Consider the following 16,477-nt stretch of genomic DNA (forward strand, 5'->3'; position numbering starts at 1 on the left):
TGGGCAGCATTGGCAGATGGGCATCTCTGAGCTTCATTTCTTTTAACTGCAAATCAGGGATGAGCTCAGTTTCCAAAAAGTTTAGCTGTAACTCTGGAATAGGGACCACCAGCCCAGCTAGGCCAGGGCTCAGTACTGAGCTAGGTCTCCTGGAACAGCCTAAGCTTTGCCTTCAGGGCCCCAGCCAGGACTACCCCACCCTGTATCGGATGACGTAGAAGGACTCCCAGTATGACACTGTATGGTTCTTGGTTTCCAGAAGTCGGATTCAAATCCACCTTAAAATGTCCAGTTTTATTAGAATCTAATAAGGCCTAATACTTTGCAAACAAAGGTCCATCTAGTCAAGGCTATGGGTTGGACACGACTGAGCGACTGAACTGAACTGAATAAGGCCTGGGCTTCCCTGGTGGCTCAGACAGTGAAGAATCTGCCTGCATTGTGGGAGACCTGGCAGGAGGGCATGGCAGTCCAGTCCAGTATTCTTGCCTGGAGAATCCCATGGACAGAGGAGCCTGGCGGGCTACAGTTCACAGGGTCCCAGAGAGTCGGACATGACCAAGCACAGCACAAGCACAGCCATTAAGGCCTGGCGTAACACAGAAATACAGAAAATTAGAAATATCGATTGTTTCTGTAACACTTGAGACAGTAGCAAGAAAGTCAGTGATTAGCCTAATGCTGGCTGGTTTTCTTTTACAGACATTTCTTTAAATTTAAAGGGTGTATGTTGACTGATGAGTAGCAGTGAGTGAAAGTAGCCTCTTAAGGTGACATAAAGATAGGATGGATCTTGGCTGAGCTCCCGGCTTCTCTCACCATTGCTGTGACCTGAGCTAAGTGAATGAGGCTGTTTCCATGGCAATCGGATGGGACCAGAACACCTACTTCAGAGAGGGGTGCGGACATCAAATGCCGCACACGCACCAACCCGTGTGTGCACACGGCTCAGCCTCCTTCACCCACAGCCCTCCTTTTCCAGAGTCTCCTTTTCCTCACAAGTGCCTGCCCGCTCCTGCTCACACTGATGACCAGGGCTCTTGCGACCCCTCCTGAATTGGCAGAGACTGCCATTCAGAAGGGACATCTGAGGTGACCGAGTAGTCCAAGGGCCCGTGTTAAAATCGACCCCCAACGTGCACTGCTTTCCAACAGCCCTGATCTCAAATGTCACAGGAGTGAGTGAACAGTCATCATCGTCTTACCTGGAATCCTTTTCCTTCTGGTCTGCCATCCGTCCATCCATTTCCCAAACTCAGTGTACTCGTGTTCTTTAAAACTTGGGTTGTCCCTCTAAAGCAAAGACGAGCGGATCATCAACCTTCACGCGAGAGCCTGGGCTCCCAGCAAATAAACTTCTGCCCCAAAGGGACAGATGGGTGGTGCAGAGAACAGGGACTGTAGGGGAGACGGAGGACGATGCCCGCATATCTTCGTATCGGCTTCCGAGAAAGAAGTCTTACTTCTCTGCGGGCCTTCATCCACAGAATTTGCCACTGGCAGCAAAAGGTAAAACCACATGGTTCATTCCAGGGGCCCCACCCCTGGTGCAGCCACAACCTGGGCGCCTCCTGAAAGGCCGTTCAGCAAAGCAAGGAAGGGTAGCTGGACTCCCAGAGTAACCCCGAAAAGACTGGGCAACCAGAATCCGGCGGAGTCTCAGGAAGCGTAGGCTCGATGCTGCGGGTCACTCTGAACAGTCACCCCTGCCCCCACCCCCGTGCTCTGAGCTGCTCCAGGCCCAGCAGTGAAAGTGAGACCCCCGCCCCCAGCAGTCACACGCTGCCGGGCGCCAGCTCTACGGGCACCAAGGCCATCACCCCTCTCGCAATAACTCTCGCTGGTCCCACAGCAGGGACAGGGTGGCGGGATTCCCCAGAGCTCCCGTTCTTCCCTACATTTATCAGTATTTTCTGTTTTTAATAAACATACGCCAACAAAGGTCCATATAGTCAAAGCTATGGTTTTCCCAGGAGTCATGTACAGATGTGAGAGTTAGACCATAAAGAAGGCTGAGCGCCAAGAATCGATGCTTTTGAACTGTGGTGTTGGAGAAGACGCTTTGAGAGTCCCTTGGACTGCAAGGAGATCAAACCAGTCCATCCTAAAGGAAATCAACCCTGAATATTCACTGGAAGGCCTGATGCTGAAGCTGAAGCTCCAAAACTTTGGCCACCTGATGCGAAGAACTAACTCATTAGAAAAAGACCCTGATGCTGGGCAAAAATTGAGGTCAGGAGGAGAAGGGGACAACAGAGGATGAGATGGTTGGATGGCATCACCAACTCTTTGAGCAAACTCTGGGAGATAGTGAAGGACAGGGAACCCTGGGGTGCTACCGTCCACGGGGTCACAAAAAAGACATAACTGAGTGACTGAACAACATTTTTATAACTAAGTAGGAAATACATTTTCCAAAAAATTCAAGCTCTGCAACACTTTTCTTCCCATCACAAGTTATGAACACAGCGTGGGGCAGAGAGAAATACAGAGGACATCAGCGACTCCCCCATAGAGCAAGGTGGTCCCAGAATCCTGTGTCGATCCACATTTGTCTCTGCCGTCTTAATAGGAGTGGAGGCTAATTTCCACACGTTTCTACTGTTCTAATACCCTAATTATCTGGGTCACATCACGTGACTCCCAGCCTAAACACACAGGGAGATTTTAATTAGCAGGACTGCGTGGCTCACCCCACCCCAGCACTTAGCAGAGACCAATTTACAGTACCTTTAAAAGATTTTCAGCAGGAGCAAAGAAGTCATCTGTTGCAAATAAAATCTAGACAAAGAAAGAAGTAAAGATAAAATAACCATAAATTTAAAACCATTTTATTTCATTCCCTGGTGAAACATTATGAGATGCAGTAAAAAGAAAATGTGAAATTGCCGAGAGGGAGAGAAACAATATGCAATTAAGACACAATGCCTTTTAAATGCTTCGATTTCATTGCCTGCCTCCCCCTTAATCTTGCCTTCCCACCCTTTCCTTCTTAATCCCCCTTACCATCTGGATACAAAAGTGCTAACTTCTTAGAAAGGAAATAAACCAACTTTTTTTCAAGAACGGAGGACCCTGGGCTTTGTGACCCTTGTCCCAGAGCAATGGGGACAAATTGTCAGCAGAGTTACAACTGTGGATTAGCCAACCCTGCACACCCTGCGGGGGGGAGGGGGTCTGCAGTTTGTTTAGTTCAGTCGCTCAGTCGTGTCCAACTCTTTGCGACCCCATGGATTGCAGCATGCCAGGCATCTCTGTCCATCACCAACTCCCAGAGTTTACTCAAACTCATGTCCATCGAGTTGGTGATGCCATCCAACCATCTCATCCTCTGCCATCCACTTCTCCTCCCACCTTCAATCTTTCCCAGCAACAGGGTCTCTTCAAATGAGTCAGTTCTTCCCATCAGGTGGCCAAAGTATTGGAGTTTCAGCTTCCACATCAGTCCCTCCAATGAACATCCAAGACTGATCTCCTTTAGGATGGACTGGTTGGATCTCCTTGCAGTCCAAGGGATTCTCAAGAGTCTCCTCCAACACCACAGTTCAAAAGCATCAATTCTTTGGCGCTCAGCTTTCTTTACAGTCCAACTCTCACATCCATACATGACTACTGAAACAACCATAGCTTTGACTAGACATGCCTTTGTTGGCAAAGTAATGTCTCTGCTTTTTAATATGCTGTCTAGGTTGGTCAAAGCTTTTCTTCCAAGGAGCAAGTGTCTTTTAATTTCATGGCTGCAATCACCATCTGCAGTGATTTTGGACCCCAAGAAAATAAAGTCTGTCACTGTTTCCATTGTTTCCCCATCTATTTGCCATAAAGTGATGGGACCAGATGCCATGATCTTAGTTTTCTGAACACTGAGTTTTAAGCCAACTTTTTCACTCTCCTATTTTACTTTCATCAACAGGCTCTTTAGTTCTTCACTTTCTGCCATATAGGTGGTGTTATCTGCATATCTGAGGTTATTGATATTTTTCACAGAAATCTTGATTCCAGCTTGTGCCTCACCCAGCCCAGCATTTCACATGATGTACTCTGCATATAAGTTAAATAAGCAGGATGACATTATACAGTCTTGACATACTCCTTTCCCAATTTGGAACCAGTCTGTTGTTCCATGTCCAGTTCTGTTGCTTCTTGACCTGCATACAGATTTCTCAGGAGGCAGGTCAGGTGGTCTGGTATTCCCATCTCTTGAATTTTCCACAGTTTGTTGTGATACACACAGTCAAAGGCTTTGGCATAGTCAATAAAGCAGAAGTAGATGTTTTTCTGGAACTCTCTTGCTTTTTCCATGATCCAGCGGATGTTAGCAATTTGATCTCTGGTTCCTCTGCCTTTTCTAAATCCAGCTTGAACATCTGGAAGTTCTAGGTTCATGTACTGTTGAAGCCTGGGTTGGAGAATTTTGAGCATTACTTTGCAGAGTACATCATGAGAAATGCTGGACTGGAAGAAACACAAGCTGGAATCAAGATTGCCGGGAGAAATACCAATAACCTCAGATATGCAGATGACACCACCCTTATGGCAGAAAGTGAAGAGGAACTAAAAAGCCTCTTGATGAAAGTGAAAGAGGAGAGTGAAAAAGTTGGCTTAAAGCTCAACATTCAGAAAACGAAGATCATGGCATCCAGTCCCATCACTTCATGGGAAATAGATGGGGAAACAGTGGAAACAGTGTCAGACTTTATTTTTGGGGGCTCCAAAATCACTGCAGATGGTGACTGCAGCCATGAAATTAAAAGACGCTTACTCCTTGGAAGAAAAGTTATGACCAACCTAGATAGCATATTCAAAAGCAGAGACATTACTTTGCCAACAAAGTTTCGTCTAGTCAAGGCTATGGTTTTTCCTGTGGTCATGTATGGATGTGAGAGTTGGACTGTGAAGAAGGCTGAGTGTCAAAGAATTGATGCTTTTGAACTGTGGTATTGGAGAAGACTCTTGGGAGTCCCTTGGACTGCAAGGAGACCCAACCAGTCCATTCTGAAGGAGATCAGCCTGGGATTTCTTTGGAAGGAATGATGCTAAAGCTAAAACTCCAGTACTTTGGCCACCTCATGCAAATAGTTGACTCATTGGAAAAGACTCTGATGCTGGGAGGGATTGGGGGCAGGAGGAGAAGGGGACGACAGAGGATGAGATGGCTGGATGGCATCACTGACTCGATAGACGTGAGTCTGGGTGAACTCCGGGAGTTGGTGATTGACAGGGAGGCCTGGCGTGCTGTGATTCATGGGGTCGAAAAGAGTTGGACACAACTGAGCAACTGAACTGAACTTGTTAGTGTGTGAGATGAATGCAATTGTGCAGTAGTTTGAGCATTCTTTGGCATTGCCTTTCTTTGGGGTTGGAATGAAAACTGACCTTTTCCAGTCCTGTGGCCACTGCTGAGGTTTCCAAATTTGCTGGCATATTGAGTGCAGCACTTTCACAGCATCATCTTTCAGGATTCGAAATAACTCAACTGGAATTCCATCACCTCCACTAGCTTTGTTCGTAGTGATGCCTCCTAAGACCCACTTGACTTCACATTCCAGGATGTCTGGCTCTAGGTGAGTGATCACACCATCGTGATTATCTGGGTCATGAAAATATTTTTTGTATAGTTCTTCTGTGTATTCTTGCCACCACTTCTTAATATCTTCTGCTTCTGTTAGGTCAATACCATTTCTGTCCTTTATTGAGCCCATCTTTGCATGAAATGTTTCCTTGGTATCTCTAATTTTGTTGAAGAGATCTCTAGTCTTTCCCGTTCTATTGTTTTCCTCTATTTCTTTGCTTTGATCACTGAAGAAGGCTTTCCTATCTCTCCTTGCTATTCTTTGGAACTCTGCATTCAAATGCTTATATCTTTCCTTTTCTCCTTTGCTTTTTCCTTCTCTCCTTTGCTTTTTCCTTCTCTTCTTTCACAGCTATTTGTAAGCCCTCCTCAGACAGCCATTTTGTCTTTTTGCATTTCTTTTTCTTGGGGATGGTCTTGATCACTGCCTCTTGCACAATGTCATAAACCTCTGTCCATAGGTCTTCAGGCACTCTCTCTGTCAGACCTAATCCCTTGAATCTATTTATCACTTCCACTGTATAATCATAAGGGATTTGATTTAGGTCATACCTGAATGGTCTAGTGGTTTTCCCTACTTTGTTCAATTTAAGTCTGAATTTGGCAATAAGGAGTTCATGACCTGAGCCACAGTCAGCTTCTGGTCTTGTTTTTCCTGACTGTATACAGCTTCTCCATCTTTGGCTGCAAAGAATATAATTAATCTGATTTTGGTGTTGACCATCTGGTGATGTCCATGTGTAGAGTCTTCTCTTGTGTTTTTGGAAGAGGGTTTTTGCTATGACCAGTGTGTTCTCTTAGCAGAACTCTGTTAGTCTTTGCCCTGCTTAATTCTGTACTCCAAGGCCAAATTTGCCTGTTACCCCAGGTATCTCTTGACTTCCTACTTTTGCATTCCAACCCCCTATAATGAAAAGGACATCTTTTTTGGGTGTTAGTTCTAGAAGGTCTTGTAGGTCTTCATAGAACCATTCAACTTCAGCATTACTGGTTGGGGCATAGACTTGGATTACCATGATATTGAATAGTTTGCCTTGGAAACCAACAGATACCATTCTGTCATTTTTGAGATTGCACCCAAGTACTGCATTTTGGACTCTTTTGTTGTCTATGATGGTTACTCCATTTCTTCTAAGGGATTCCTGCCCACAGTAGTAGATATAATGGTCATCTGAGTTAAACTCACCCATTCCAATCCATTTTAGTTCTCTGATTCCTAGAATGTCGACATTCACTCTTGCCATCTCCTGTTTGACCACTTCCAATTTGCCTTGACTCATGGACCTAACATTCCAGGTTCCTATGAAATATTTTTCTTACAGCATCTGACTTACTTCCATAACCAGTCAGATCCACAACTGGGTGTTGTTTTGGCTTTGGTTCCATCTCTTCATTCTTTCTGGAGTCATTTCTCCACTGATCTCCAGTAGCATATTGGGCACCTACTGACCTGGGGAGTTCCTCTTTTGGTGTCCTATAACTTTGTGCCTTTTCATGCTGCTCATGGGGTTCTCAAGGCAAGAATACTGAAGTGGTTTTCCATTCCCTTCTCCAGTGGACCATGTTTTGTCAAAACTTCCACCATGACCCATCCATCTTGGGTGGCCCTACACCGCATGGCTTATGGTTTCATTGAGTTAGACAAGGCTGTGATCCATGTCATCAGTTTGATCAGTTTTCTGTGACTGTGGTTTTCATTCTGTCTGCCCTCTGATGGAGAAGGATAAGAGGCTTATGGAAGCTTCCTGATGGGAGAGACTGACTGACGGGGAAACTGGGTCTTTTTCTGATGGGTGGGGCCATGCTCAGTAAATCTTTGATCCAATATTCTGTTGATGGCTGAGGCTGTGTTCCCTCCCTGTTGTTTGACCTGAGACCAAACCATGGTGGAGGTGATGACGATAATGGCAACCTCCTTCAAAAGGCCCCAAGCACACACTGCTGCCCTCAGTGCCCTGACCCTGCAGCAGGCCACCGCCCACCCACACCTCCACTGGAGACTCCTGGACACTCACGGGCAAGTCTGGGGCAGTCTCTTGTGAGGTCACTGCTCGTTTCTCCTGGGTTCTGGTGCACAAGGTTCTGTTTGTGCCTTCCAGGAGTCTATTTCCCAGTCCTGTGTAAGTTCTGGTGGCTGTATGGGGGGATTAATGGCGACCTCCTCCAAGAGGGCTTATGCCAAACCCAGGTCTGCTGCACCCCGAGCCCCTGCCCCTGCGGCAGTCCACTGCTGACCCAGACCTCCACAGGAGACACTCAGAGACAGTTCTGGCTCAGTCTCTGTGGGGTCTCTGGGTCCTGGTGCACACAAGGTTTGTTTGCACTGTCCAAGGGTCTCTGGCGGGGAAGGGGTTTGGTTCTAAACACGATTTTGCCCTCCTACCATCTTGCTGAGGCTTCTCCTTTGCCTCTGAGGTTTGTTAACCAAAGCAGAATGTTTGTTTGGCCACACCTAATGGCTCGGGGGGTGGGGGTGGGGGTTAGTTGCCCTGTCAAGCAGGGATTGAACCCTGGACATGGCAATGAAAGAGCTGAGTCCTCACCACTGGACTCCCAAAGCAGAACACTTTAGAGAGTGAGGTGCAGACTGGCTGCTGGCCATTCCACCAAGCCTGGGGCCTGGGGACCCCTGTGGTCTGGGAAAGAGTGTCCTGACCTCTGAGCCCAGCCAGAACCTAAAAGGCAGGGGAGGGCCTAGCTGTCTGGGAGTTGCTGGTTATCTGGTTGGCCAAATGTGGGGGCCGTCTCTGTGTGACTGGAAAGCATAGGATTTGGAGTGAAGCGCACATCAAAGGAAGGTGTCATTAGCATCCAATTAAAATAAATAAATTAATTTAATAATAAAAAAGGAAGGTGTCAGTGAGCCCAGATTTGCTCAGTTGTGACCCCATGGACTGTAGCCCACCAGGCTCCTCTGTCCATGGGATTCTCCAGGCAGGAATACTGGAATGGGTTGCCATTCTCTCCCCCAGGGGACCTTCCCGACCCAGGGATCGAACCCACGTCTCTTGCATCTCTTGCATTGGCAGGCGGGTTCTTAACCATGAGCGCCACCTGGGAAGCCCATACACAGAAAAGAGCTAAATTCCTTAACTAAAGATGTCTGGTTTTCTTTTACAAATAGGAATCTTTTGATCTTGTGATTACATGGTCTTTGTTGCAAAACCCCTACATATCCTGGCTCCCCCCTCACCTCTTTGGAGCCATCCGTAGAGCCAAGTGAGAGGCTGTGTCCAGGGCTGAGGCCCTCAGTTTTGTCTCCGAATAAAGCATTGTGCTCAGCTTTTAGGTTGTGCATGGTTTTGTCTGTTGACATCTGCCTCCCGAGGACGCAGCTCGGTGAGTTCACCTGGGCATCCCTCCCCTGCTCAGGGCCTGCAAGCCTCCTCCGGGGCAGAGACCTTCCAGGCACGGGGGGCCTTGCTACCCCTCCAGGATCCTGCCCTCATACCCCACATCAGCTCCTTTCCCCTCGTCCTCTGTCTGACCCTCCCCATCACCCCCCTGCCTTGCCGGCTCCTCCCCCGACCGAGGGCTCCTTTGGGCATCGCTTCCCTGCATGGTCCTCCCCCTGCTTCCCCACCCTGCATGACAGATGTGGTCCCACAGCGCCCTGTCCTGCCTTGATGCCAGCCCTGGTCTGCATGTCTCCCGGCAGAGCCTAAGCTCTTGAGGGTAGGTCTGTAGCTTACCTGGAGCCTCATGTTAGGTTCTCACGTGATTCTCATACTGAAGTCTGAGGACCACTCATCTGCCCCATAAGAAAACACACTATGGGGTGGGGAGTTCTTTTCACAGGGGCAAAATGTGTGCTTCCAACCTTGGGCAATGCGGCCCCGGTCATAATTGTCATCAATTTAAGGAAAGTTCCCTGGGAGACTTTCACAGTAACAGGCTTCCTTGGGGAGGCCAGCCTTCCTCCTGATTCCTGCTGTTCCAGTTCAGGTCCCCGCAGTGGTCAGCTGGAGCCTCAGCCTGGGTGCATTAAGTACAACACTTGTTCCCGCCCTGAGACACCCTGCTTACCTTTCCTCCTACAAACTCAGACGCCAAGTCAATCAGCTGCGTGAAGTCTGGAGGCCTGGCCACTTTTCCTTCCCTGGGGGAGTCAGCCATGCTTCCTGCAAGGAGAAAGGCGGGCTGGGTCAGACTCTGGGTGCCGAATCTCGGGGAGCAAGGCCCTCATCAGGCCCGCAAACCAAGGCTTGAGCCATTCATACAACACATGTGCCACCCACTGGTTGTGGGGTACCCGCTGGCTCAGGGTCCCTCCCCAGCAACTTTGCACAAAACTGCATTGGGAGGGAACTAGAGCACGGCCCCCGCGTGACCATCTAAGAAGAAAATACACAATTTCTGCAGTCGCAAAATGTCATTATTCAAGGAGGAAAAAATGCTTCAGTGTAGAAAAGAACAATTTGCCTTGAATAGTTTTGAGGTACATTCAAAAAACACATACTGGGCTTCCTTGGTGACTCAGTGGTAAACAATCCGCTGCAAATGCAGGAAACACAGGTTCAATCCCTGGTCCAGGAAGATCCCACACGCCACGGGGCAACTAAGCCCGCGCGCCAAAACTACGGCGCCTGCGCTCTAGGACCCAGCTGCAAAGACTGAGACCACACGCCCTTCCGGCTGTGATCCTCGAGAGACGTCACTGCAGTGAGAAGCCCCGGATTGCCACAGCTAGAGAAAAGCCCAACAGCAAAGAATACTCAGCATGGCCAAAAATAAGTAAACCTAAATAAAATTATTTGGAAAATAGCCTTTACAGAAAGGCTACTTTGAGACATTAGAAAACAATCTCACTTTAAAAAACAAAACGTGTTTTGATTCCACGTGTTTGACTTAGTAAGAGTAGAATGGTAGATTTCTAATTAAATAAAAAAAAATAGATATACAAGCAACAAATGTTTAGAGTATAGCACAGGAAACTATAGTCAATATCTTGTAATAATGGAAAATAATCTGAAATATATGTGTATATGTATAAGTGAATCACCTTGCTATGCGCCTAAAACATTTTGTCAACTATACTTCAATAAAATATATATATTAAGAGCACACACACACACACATATCGAGCAGCTGTGCGCTAGACCCTGGTGGAGGTGGGCCCAGAAACCAGGACAGAGCACCCTCCTCGTCCACCGTGCCGGGCGCCCTGCCTCTGGGGCTTGGAGATGTCTGTTCTCTCTGCCAGGAAGTTCTTCCCGGGCACCTGTGCAGCTCACCAGCTACCTCTGCTCAAGGCCTGGCTGGACTGTCACCTTCTCGGTGCAAACTGCTCCCGCAGTGCGGTGGCACCCACACCCACACCCCACCCCAGCCCTGCCAACGCCCCCACCCACACCCCACCCCAGCCCTGCCAACGCCCCCACCCACACCCCACCCACACCCCACCCCAGCCCTGCCAACGCCCCCACCCACACCCCACCCCAGCACTGCCAACGCCCCACCCACGCCTCCACCCACACCCCACCCACACCCCACCCCAGCCCTGCCAACGCCCCCACCCACGCCCCACCCACACCCCACCCAGCACTGCCAACGCCCCACCGCATCAGTCTTTGTAACTCCACAGCACACAGACCTCTGTGGGATTCGCCTGCTTGTAGGTTTTTATTATCTTCTTTCCCGATTAGATGTGCTACGCTCCACGAGGACACTCATGAGCCAATTCATCAGACAAGACCCTGATGCTGGGGAAGACTGAGGGCGGGAGAGGAAGGGGGGCGACAGAGGATGAGACGGTTGGATGGCATCACCGACTCGATGGACGTGAGTTTGAGTAAACTCTGGAAGATGGTGAAGGACAGGGAAGCCTGGTGTGCTACGGTCCATGGGGTCGCAAAGAGTCAGACCCAACTGAGCAAATGAACAACTACTGAGGATACTGATTTTTTTTTTTTTTTTTTTTGGCCCACTGGTGTATCTGCAGGGCTCAGAACGTTGCCTGCCACATACAAGATGCTTGACAAATACTTGCTGGATAAATGAATGAGTGAATAATGCTTTCTTGATTTGTGTGTTAAAATACTGATTCTTCAAATGGACTAAAATCTTCCCAAGGATGAACAGGTGCAGAAGAAAACAGGACATTTATTTCCTGACATTTATTTGAGTCTACGATAGTGTCCTACACAGTTCATTTATTTTATCTCATTTTAATCCTCAGAACAACCCTGTGAGTTTGGTATTCACATCTTACAAACAAAATGCCTCTTTGAGAGGCCAAGTGAACTGTCCAAACCACACAGCTGGGGGGGGAACCCTGTTTCCAACCCAGACATGTCCTTACAGTAATGACGGATATTTGAGAGCTCTTAGCCTGCGTCAGAGTCTCGGAAGGGATGCTCATGCATTAGTGTTAGGCTCATCCAGTGGCTGTGGCTGAAGCTCCTGCGGCGGCCAGGCCCGTGGCCACACGTGGGACTGACCCCTGACCCTTGACCCCGACCCCTGCTCTCCAGGGGTCATAGTGGAGAGCAGACACAGCAGGAGATACAGAGACAAGAGGTGTCCTCCTGGGGCCCCCTTTAGGAGGGACACCCGAGCTGGGCACCAAGGAGACGGAGTGACAGAGAGCACGTGGCCGGGTGGGATCCAGGGCCTGGGGGCTGGAGAACTGCACTGGTCCAGACCTGCATGGGGCAGCCTGGAAGCCCTGGCCACAGGTGGCTATTCAGCGAATTTTAAAGAATCACAAGTGAATAAAATGTAATTTTAAAGAATTACAATTGAATTACAAGAATTGCAGTGAATTTTAAAGAATTACAAGTGAACAAAATAAAATTTTAAAGAATTACAAGTGAATAAAAGTGAATAAAATAAAATTACAGCACAGTTCCTCTTGTACCGGCCACATTCTGAGTGCCCAGTAGCCGTGCGTGACTCCCAGGTTGCCTGGTACAGAGAACTTTCCATCCACTCAGGACATTTGCCGGCTGGAGAAGATAATAGTGGGCAGCCCACCCGTGTCCCCCCCTCCCCCACACACACGCAGTCTCCAAACCTTTAATGCCAAAGGACAGGCAACACTAGCCCACCTGGTAGACGTGCCCTCACAGCTGCTGATCAAACGCTTCTTCCCGGAGCGTCCCTGCCATGCCCCAGGGCAGCCATCAGAGCTCACACACTCGGCTCTGCTCAGCTCCGCAGGCAGCTCAGGGTGTTGGGGGCTCAGAGGGACGGGGCAAGGCCAGGCCGGGGGCAGACCCATCCCAGACTCGGTGAGCCGCTCAGATGCCCCCCCGACCACTACCACCATGACAACTCAGTCCATGTCCCGCATCTTGAACAAAACCCACAGGGCCAGGCCCATCATGCACACTCAACAAAGACTTGTGAGTACTTCATTTCCTTAGCTAATTACGGAACATGTGAGTCACCCATTGTTTCAAACAGGCTTGGCTTTGTTTCTCAGTCGGTTGCAGTGAGCTCGAGACACCCCAGGACAGAGCATCCGCACGTTTGCCTGAGTCAGGGATGCAGGGTTCCCGGCCCGGTACCCCACTGGATGGGAGGAGCCCGGCGTCATGGTAACACAGGCCCGACCCACACGGAGCAGGCATCGCTCTGCCTCTCTGCCTCCCAGAGAGCTGAGAGCGTTCTTTTTCATCTTAGCCGTCTTTTATCTTTTGCTTTGATGCGCCTCAGAGTACACAAACAGTTGGTATGACATGCATCGACCAGAGGCTGCAGATTCAAGGGAGAAAGAGATTAAGGGGAAAAAAATTTTACACTTTTTTTCTAAATGCTGGACTCACCGTTTCAGGTTCTTCCAGCCCCACCCCTGAAAACTGGCACTCCATTTAGACAATAAACACCGCAGCGCAGCACTTGTTTTTAAAAAAGAACACTCCCTAACACAACATTGTTCACCAACTATGCTCTAATATAACAAAAATTAAAAAAAAAAAAAGAATGCTCCCTTCTGAAAATGAATGTTTCCGTTTGGAAAATACACACATAAAAAGTGCTTCTTGGGCGCACACTGGTCAGTGTAGCAGCGCCCTCTGTGGCTAACGGGTGAAGCCGCCGAAGCCGACCCTCGTTCGTCTGCAAGACACAGGCAGCGTCTGGGGCCACCAAGCTAGAGCTTTTAACGTGGTCTGTTTCTCAAACGGGGTGAGCACACTTTCCTCGAGTTCGTTACTATATATGTGTCGCAAAGAGTCGGACACAACTGAGCGACTGATCTGATCTGATATATATATTCATCAAAAGTGAAGTTGCTCAGTTGTGTCCGACTCTTTGCAACCCCGTGGACTATGGCCCACCAGGCTCCTCCATCCATGGGATGCTCCAGGCAAGAATACTGGAGTGGGTTGCCATTTCCTTCTCCAGGGCATCTTCCCAACCCTGGGATCGAACTTAGGTCTCCTGCATTGCAGGCAGACGCTTTAACCTCTGAGCCACCAGGGAAGCCCCAGTATTCATCAAAGGGCACTTCAAAAACAGCTGGAAGTTTCCGAGGCTGACTTCTGCTTTTCCCCATGAACTCTGCCATTTGGAAACATCTGTTTTAGTTGGCACAGTAACCTTGGCTTGGGGCAGAAATTCTCCATGGCGTCTTTCATAGCCTTCGCTGGAGGCCATGTCTGCCCACTTCCTGAGCCTGCACACTTGGCTAGAACTGAGGTGTCACATGGTGACCTTACAGCCACTCCAAGACTTAGTGACTTAAAGCTTTATCATTCTCTTGGCAAACTCCATTAACAGGTAAGATTTTGCTACTCAAGTGTGTTTAAAATGTGTTGCATTGAAATAAAAGAAAAACAGATCTTTGTGAAACACTGCAGAGGAGTCAGGACAGAGAGAAATCTCGGAGGAAAATGAAACTCCCAACCCAGTTTAATAGAAATAGCAGGGGCAGAGGTTGGGGGTGTGAAATCCAGCCCCCTGTCTTCTCTTTAGACACTCACAGCTTTTCCTACGATCCTGTGTTTAGACAAAACATCCAGCCCTTCAAACAGGCGAGTCACTCAGTCCTGGGTTCTGAGCACACAAGGTTAGATGCCGTGTGGTGTCTGTGTGTGCTGTGGTTGCGCTAAGATGGTAACTATCTGCTATTTGAACCATTTGAGTTTGAAGCGAATGAAATCTAAAGCTCAGTGCCCCTCATCTGAACAGCCAGAAGAGAGATTTCCGTTGCTGTAGAAAGTTCTAGTCAAGGTGGAGGTGTGTGGATGCAAAGCACATTGCTGCATGTTATAGGAGGACACTTGTTATTTTCATGCCTTTTCACGAAAGACCTTGGGTGTAATAGCGACTTTCAGTAAGTCTCAGAAGTCTTTAACAACCTCCCACCAATGCAGGAAAGCCAGAGCTAACACTTCAGAGCTGCCTGTGGGCTTCCTGCAGTTGGAGACCCACTAGGTGCCCCTGCAGTTGGAGACCTACTAGGCGCCTTGGAGTTGGAGACCTACTAGGCACCCCTGAAGTTAGAGACCTACTAGGCGCCCCTGCAGTTGAAGACCTAATAGGCACCCCTGCAGTTGGAGACCTCCTGGATGTCTCAGAGTTAAAGACCTACTAGGTGCCCCTGAAGTTGGAGATCTACTAGGCGCCAGGCACGGCGCTCAGACCATGACACAGGCTCTAACGCCCATGAGCTTCTTACAAGGTGGCCGTGTCTGTCCCCACGTTCCCCATGGATGCCATGCACATCCAGCCCCGCTTGGTCTAGGCCTGGGGAGTGAGCTCGGACCATCCCCTGTAGCCTCCAAAGCCAATGCTCCTTGCTCAGGGCTTGTCAGACATGAGGCCACCAGGAGGTTGCCGGCGAGCCAAGGGCAGCTGCCCGCCATGGCCACCAGGCCTCCCTGCACAGACGCCTGCACCCCAGGCTCAGGCCCGCTCTCCACCCACACTTTGCTCTCCTGCTGCACAGCCACCTGGTCACGCGTCCTGGGGACTGAGGACCCCACCACCAAGCCCCGCCCTGCATGAGATCCTCAGCTACGTCTGAGTGCGAGGGCACAGAACTCACCCACCAGCCTCATTCTGTTACCGAGTCCAAGCTCGCTCTACCGGCTGCATGAGGCTGGGAAAATAACTTTATTCAGAAAGCCAGCTGACCGAGATGGCAGGCTAGCGCCAAAAATCTTAGCGGGGTCTGGATGCCAGGTTCTTTTACAGATCAGAGATAGCGGGGGAGAGATGAGGAAGCAAAGTAAAAAGGCCATTAGTCTTGCACACATCTCCTAGAATGGCAAGCCTCAGCCAGGGGGTGTGTTCATTTCTTCCTTCCTGCCATGCACAGGTGGACAAGGCTCTGAACGAAGACCCTTTGGTTTAACAGCCAGGCGGAGAGGCAGGGTTCTCCGAGGCAGGCCATTCTGTCTGATTATAATAACAAAACCAATGAAAAGCAAGCCAAAGAAACACTTCCAACACGGAGCCACAATTGGCTGCTTCTGTGCAAAAATTCCAGTTCTGGAAGGCCAGCGCGTGGCCTCCCAGGCTGCTCAGACCCTGGCCCCTTCCTGCCCATGGGCCTCAAGCACCCAGTCCTCAGTCTGTCTGTCGCATCAGCCATCCACTCCCAGAGCTTCTTCTGACAGCCAGCTGGGCACCACTGGGCGCTGAGGATGGACACTAAACTGATCCCCCTGCCTTCAAAGATGGCGCTGGAGTGGGTGGGATGAAGTGGGCGGGGCTGAGCATGGGGGTTGCAGAGAGGTCCTCATGTCAGGGGGCTGTGGGTGGGCGTTGACAGAGCAAACATGAAGTGGGCTGAGATCCCGCAGAAACAGGCAGGGTGCGCCTCATCTCCAGAGATGCACACACAGGGCCTGGGGACTGTGCCCACAGGAGGCTCCCTCGTGGACTGGGTCTGAGTCCAGTGACGGGGACCCGTGAACACACACCTCCCACTGCCGGAGGGGGTCCAGTGACGCC

The 16,477-nt window shown here is 49.5% G+C and overlaps 1 protein-coding gene across 2 annotated transcripts in view; it reads right to left on the bottom strand.

The window, feature by feature from the left end:
• Positions 1-16,477, bottom strand: part of ALLC (allantoicase) — a 31,653-nt gene that overhangs the window by 10,935 nt on the left and 4,241 nt on the right. For both annotated transcript variants that reach the window (XM_045165182.1, XM_044940550.2), the window contains exons 3-5: positions 9,599-9,693; positions 2,731-2,781; positions 1,206-1,293 (exon numbers count right to left, since the gene is read on the bottom strand). In XM_045165182.1, the coding sequence (XP_045021117.1) occupies positions 1,206-1,293; positions 2,731-2,781; positions 9,599-9,688 (229 nt within the window). In that variant the 5' untranslated portion in view covers positions 9,689-9,693. The remainder of the gene's footprint in view (positions 1-1,205; positions 1,294-2,730; positions 2,782-9,598; positions 9,694-16,477) is intronic.

The sequence above is a fragment of the Bubalus bubalis genome, chromosome 3, assembly GCF_019923935.1.
Source record: "Bubalus bubalis isolate 160015118507 breed Murrah chromosome 3, NDDB_SH_1, whole genome shotgun sequence".
NCBI lineage: Eukaryota > Metazoa > Chordata > Mammalia > Artiodactyla > Bovidae > Bubalus > Bubalus bubalis.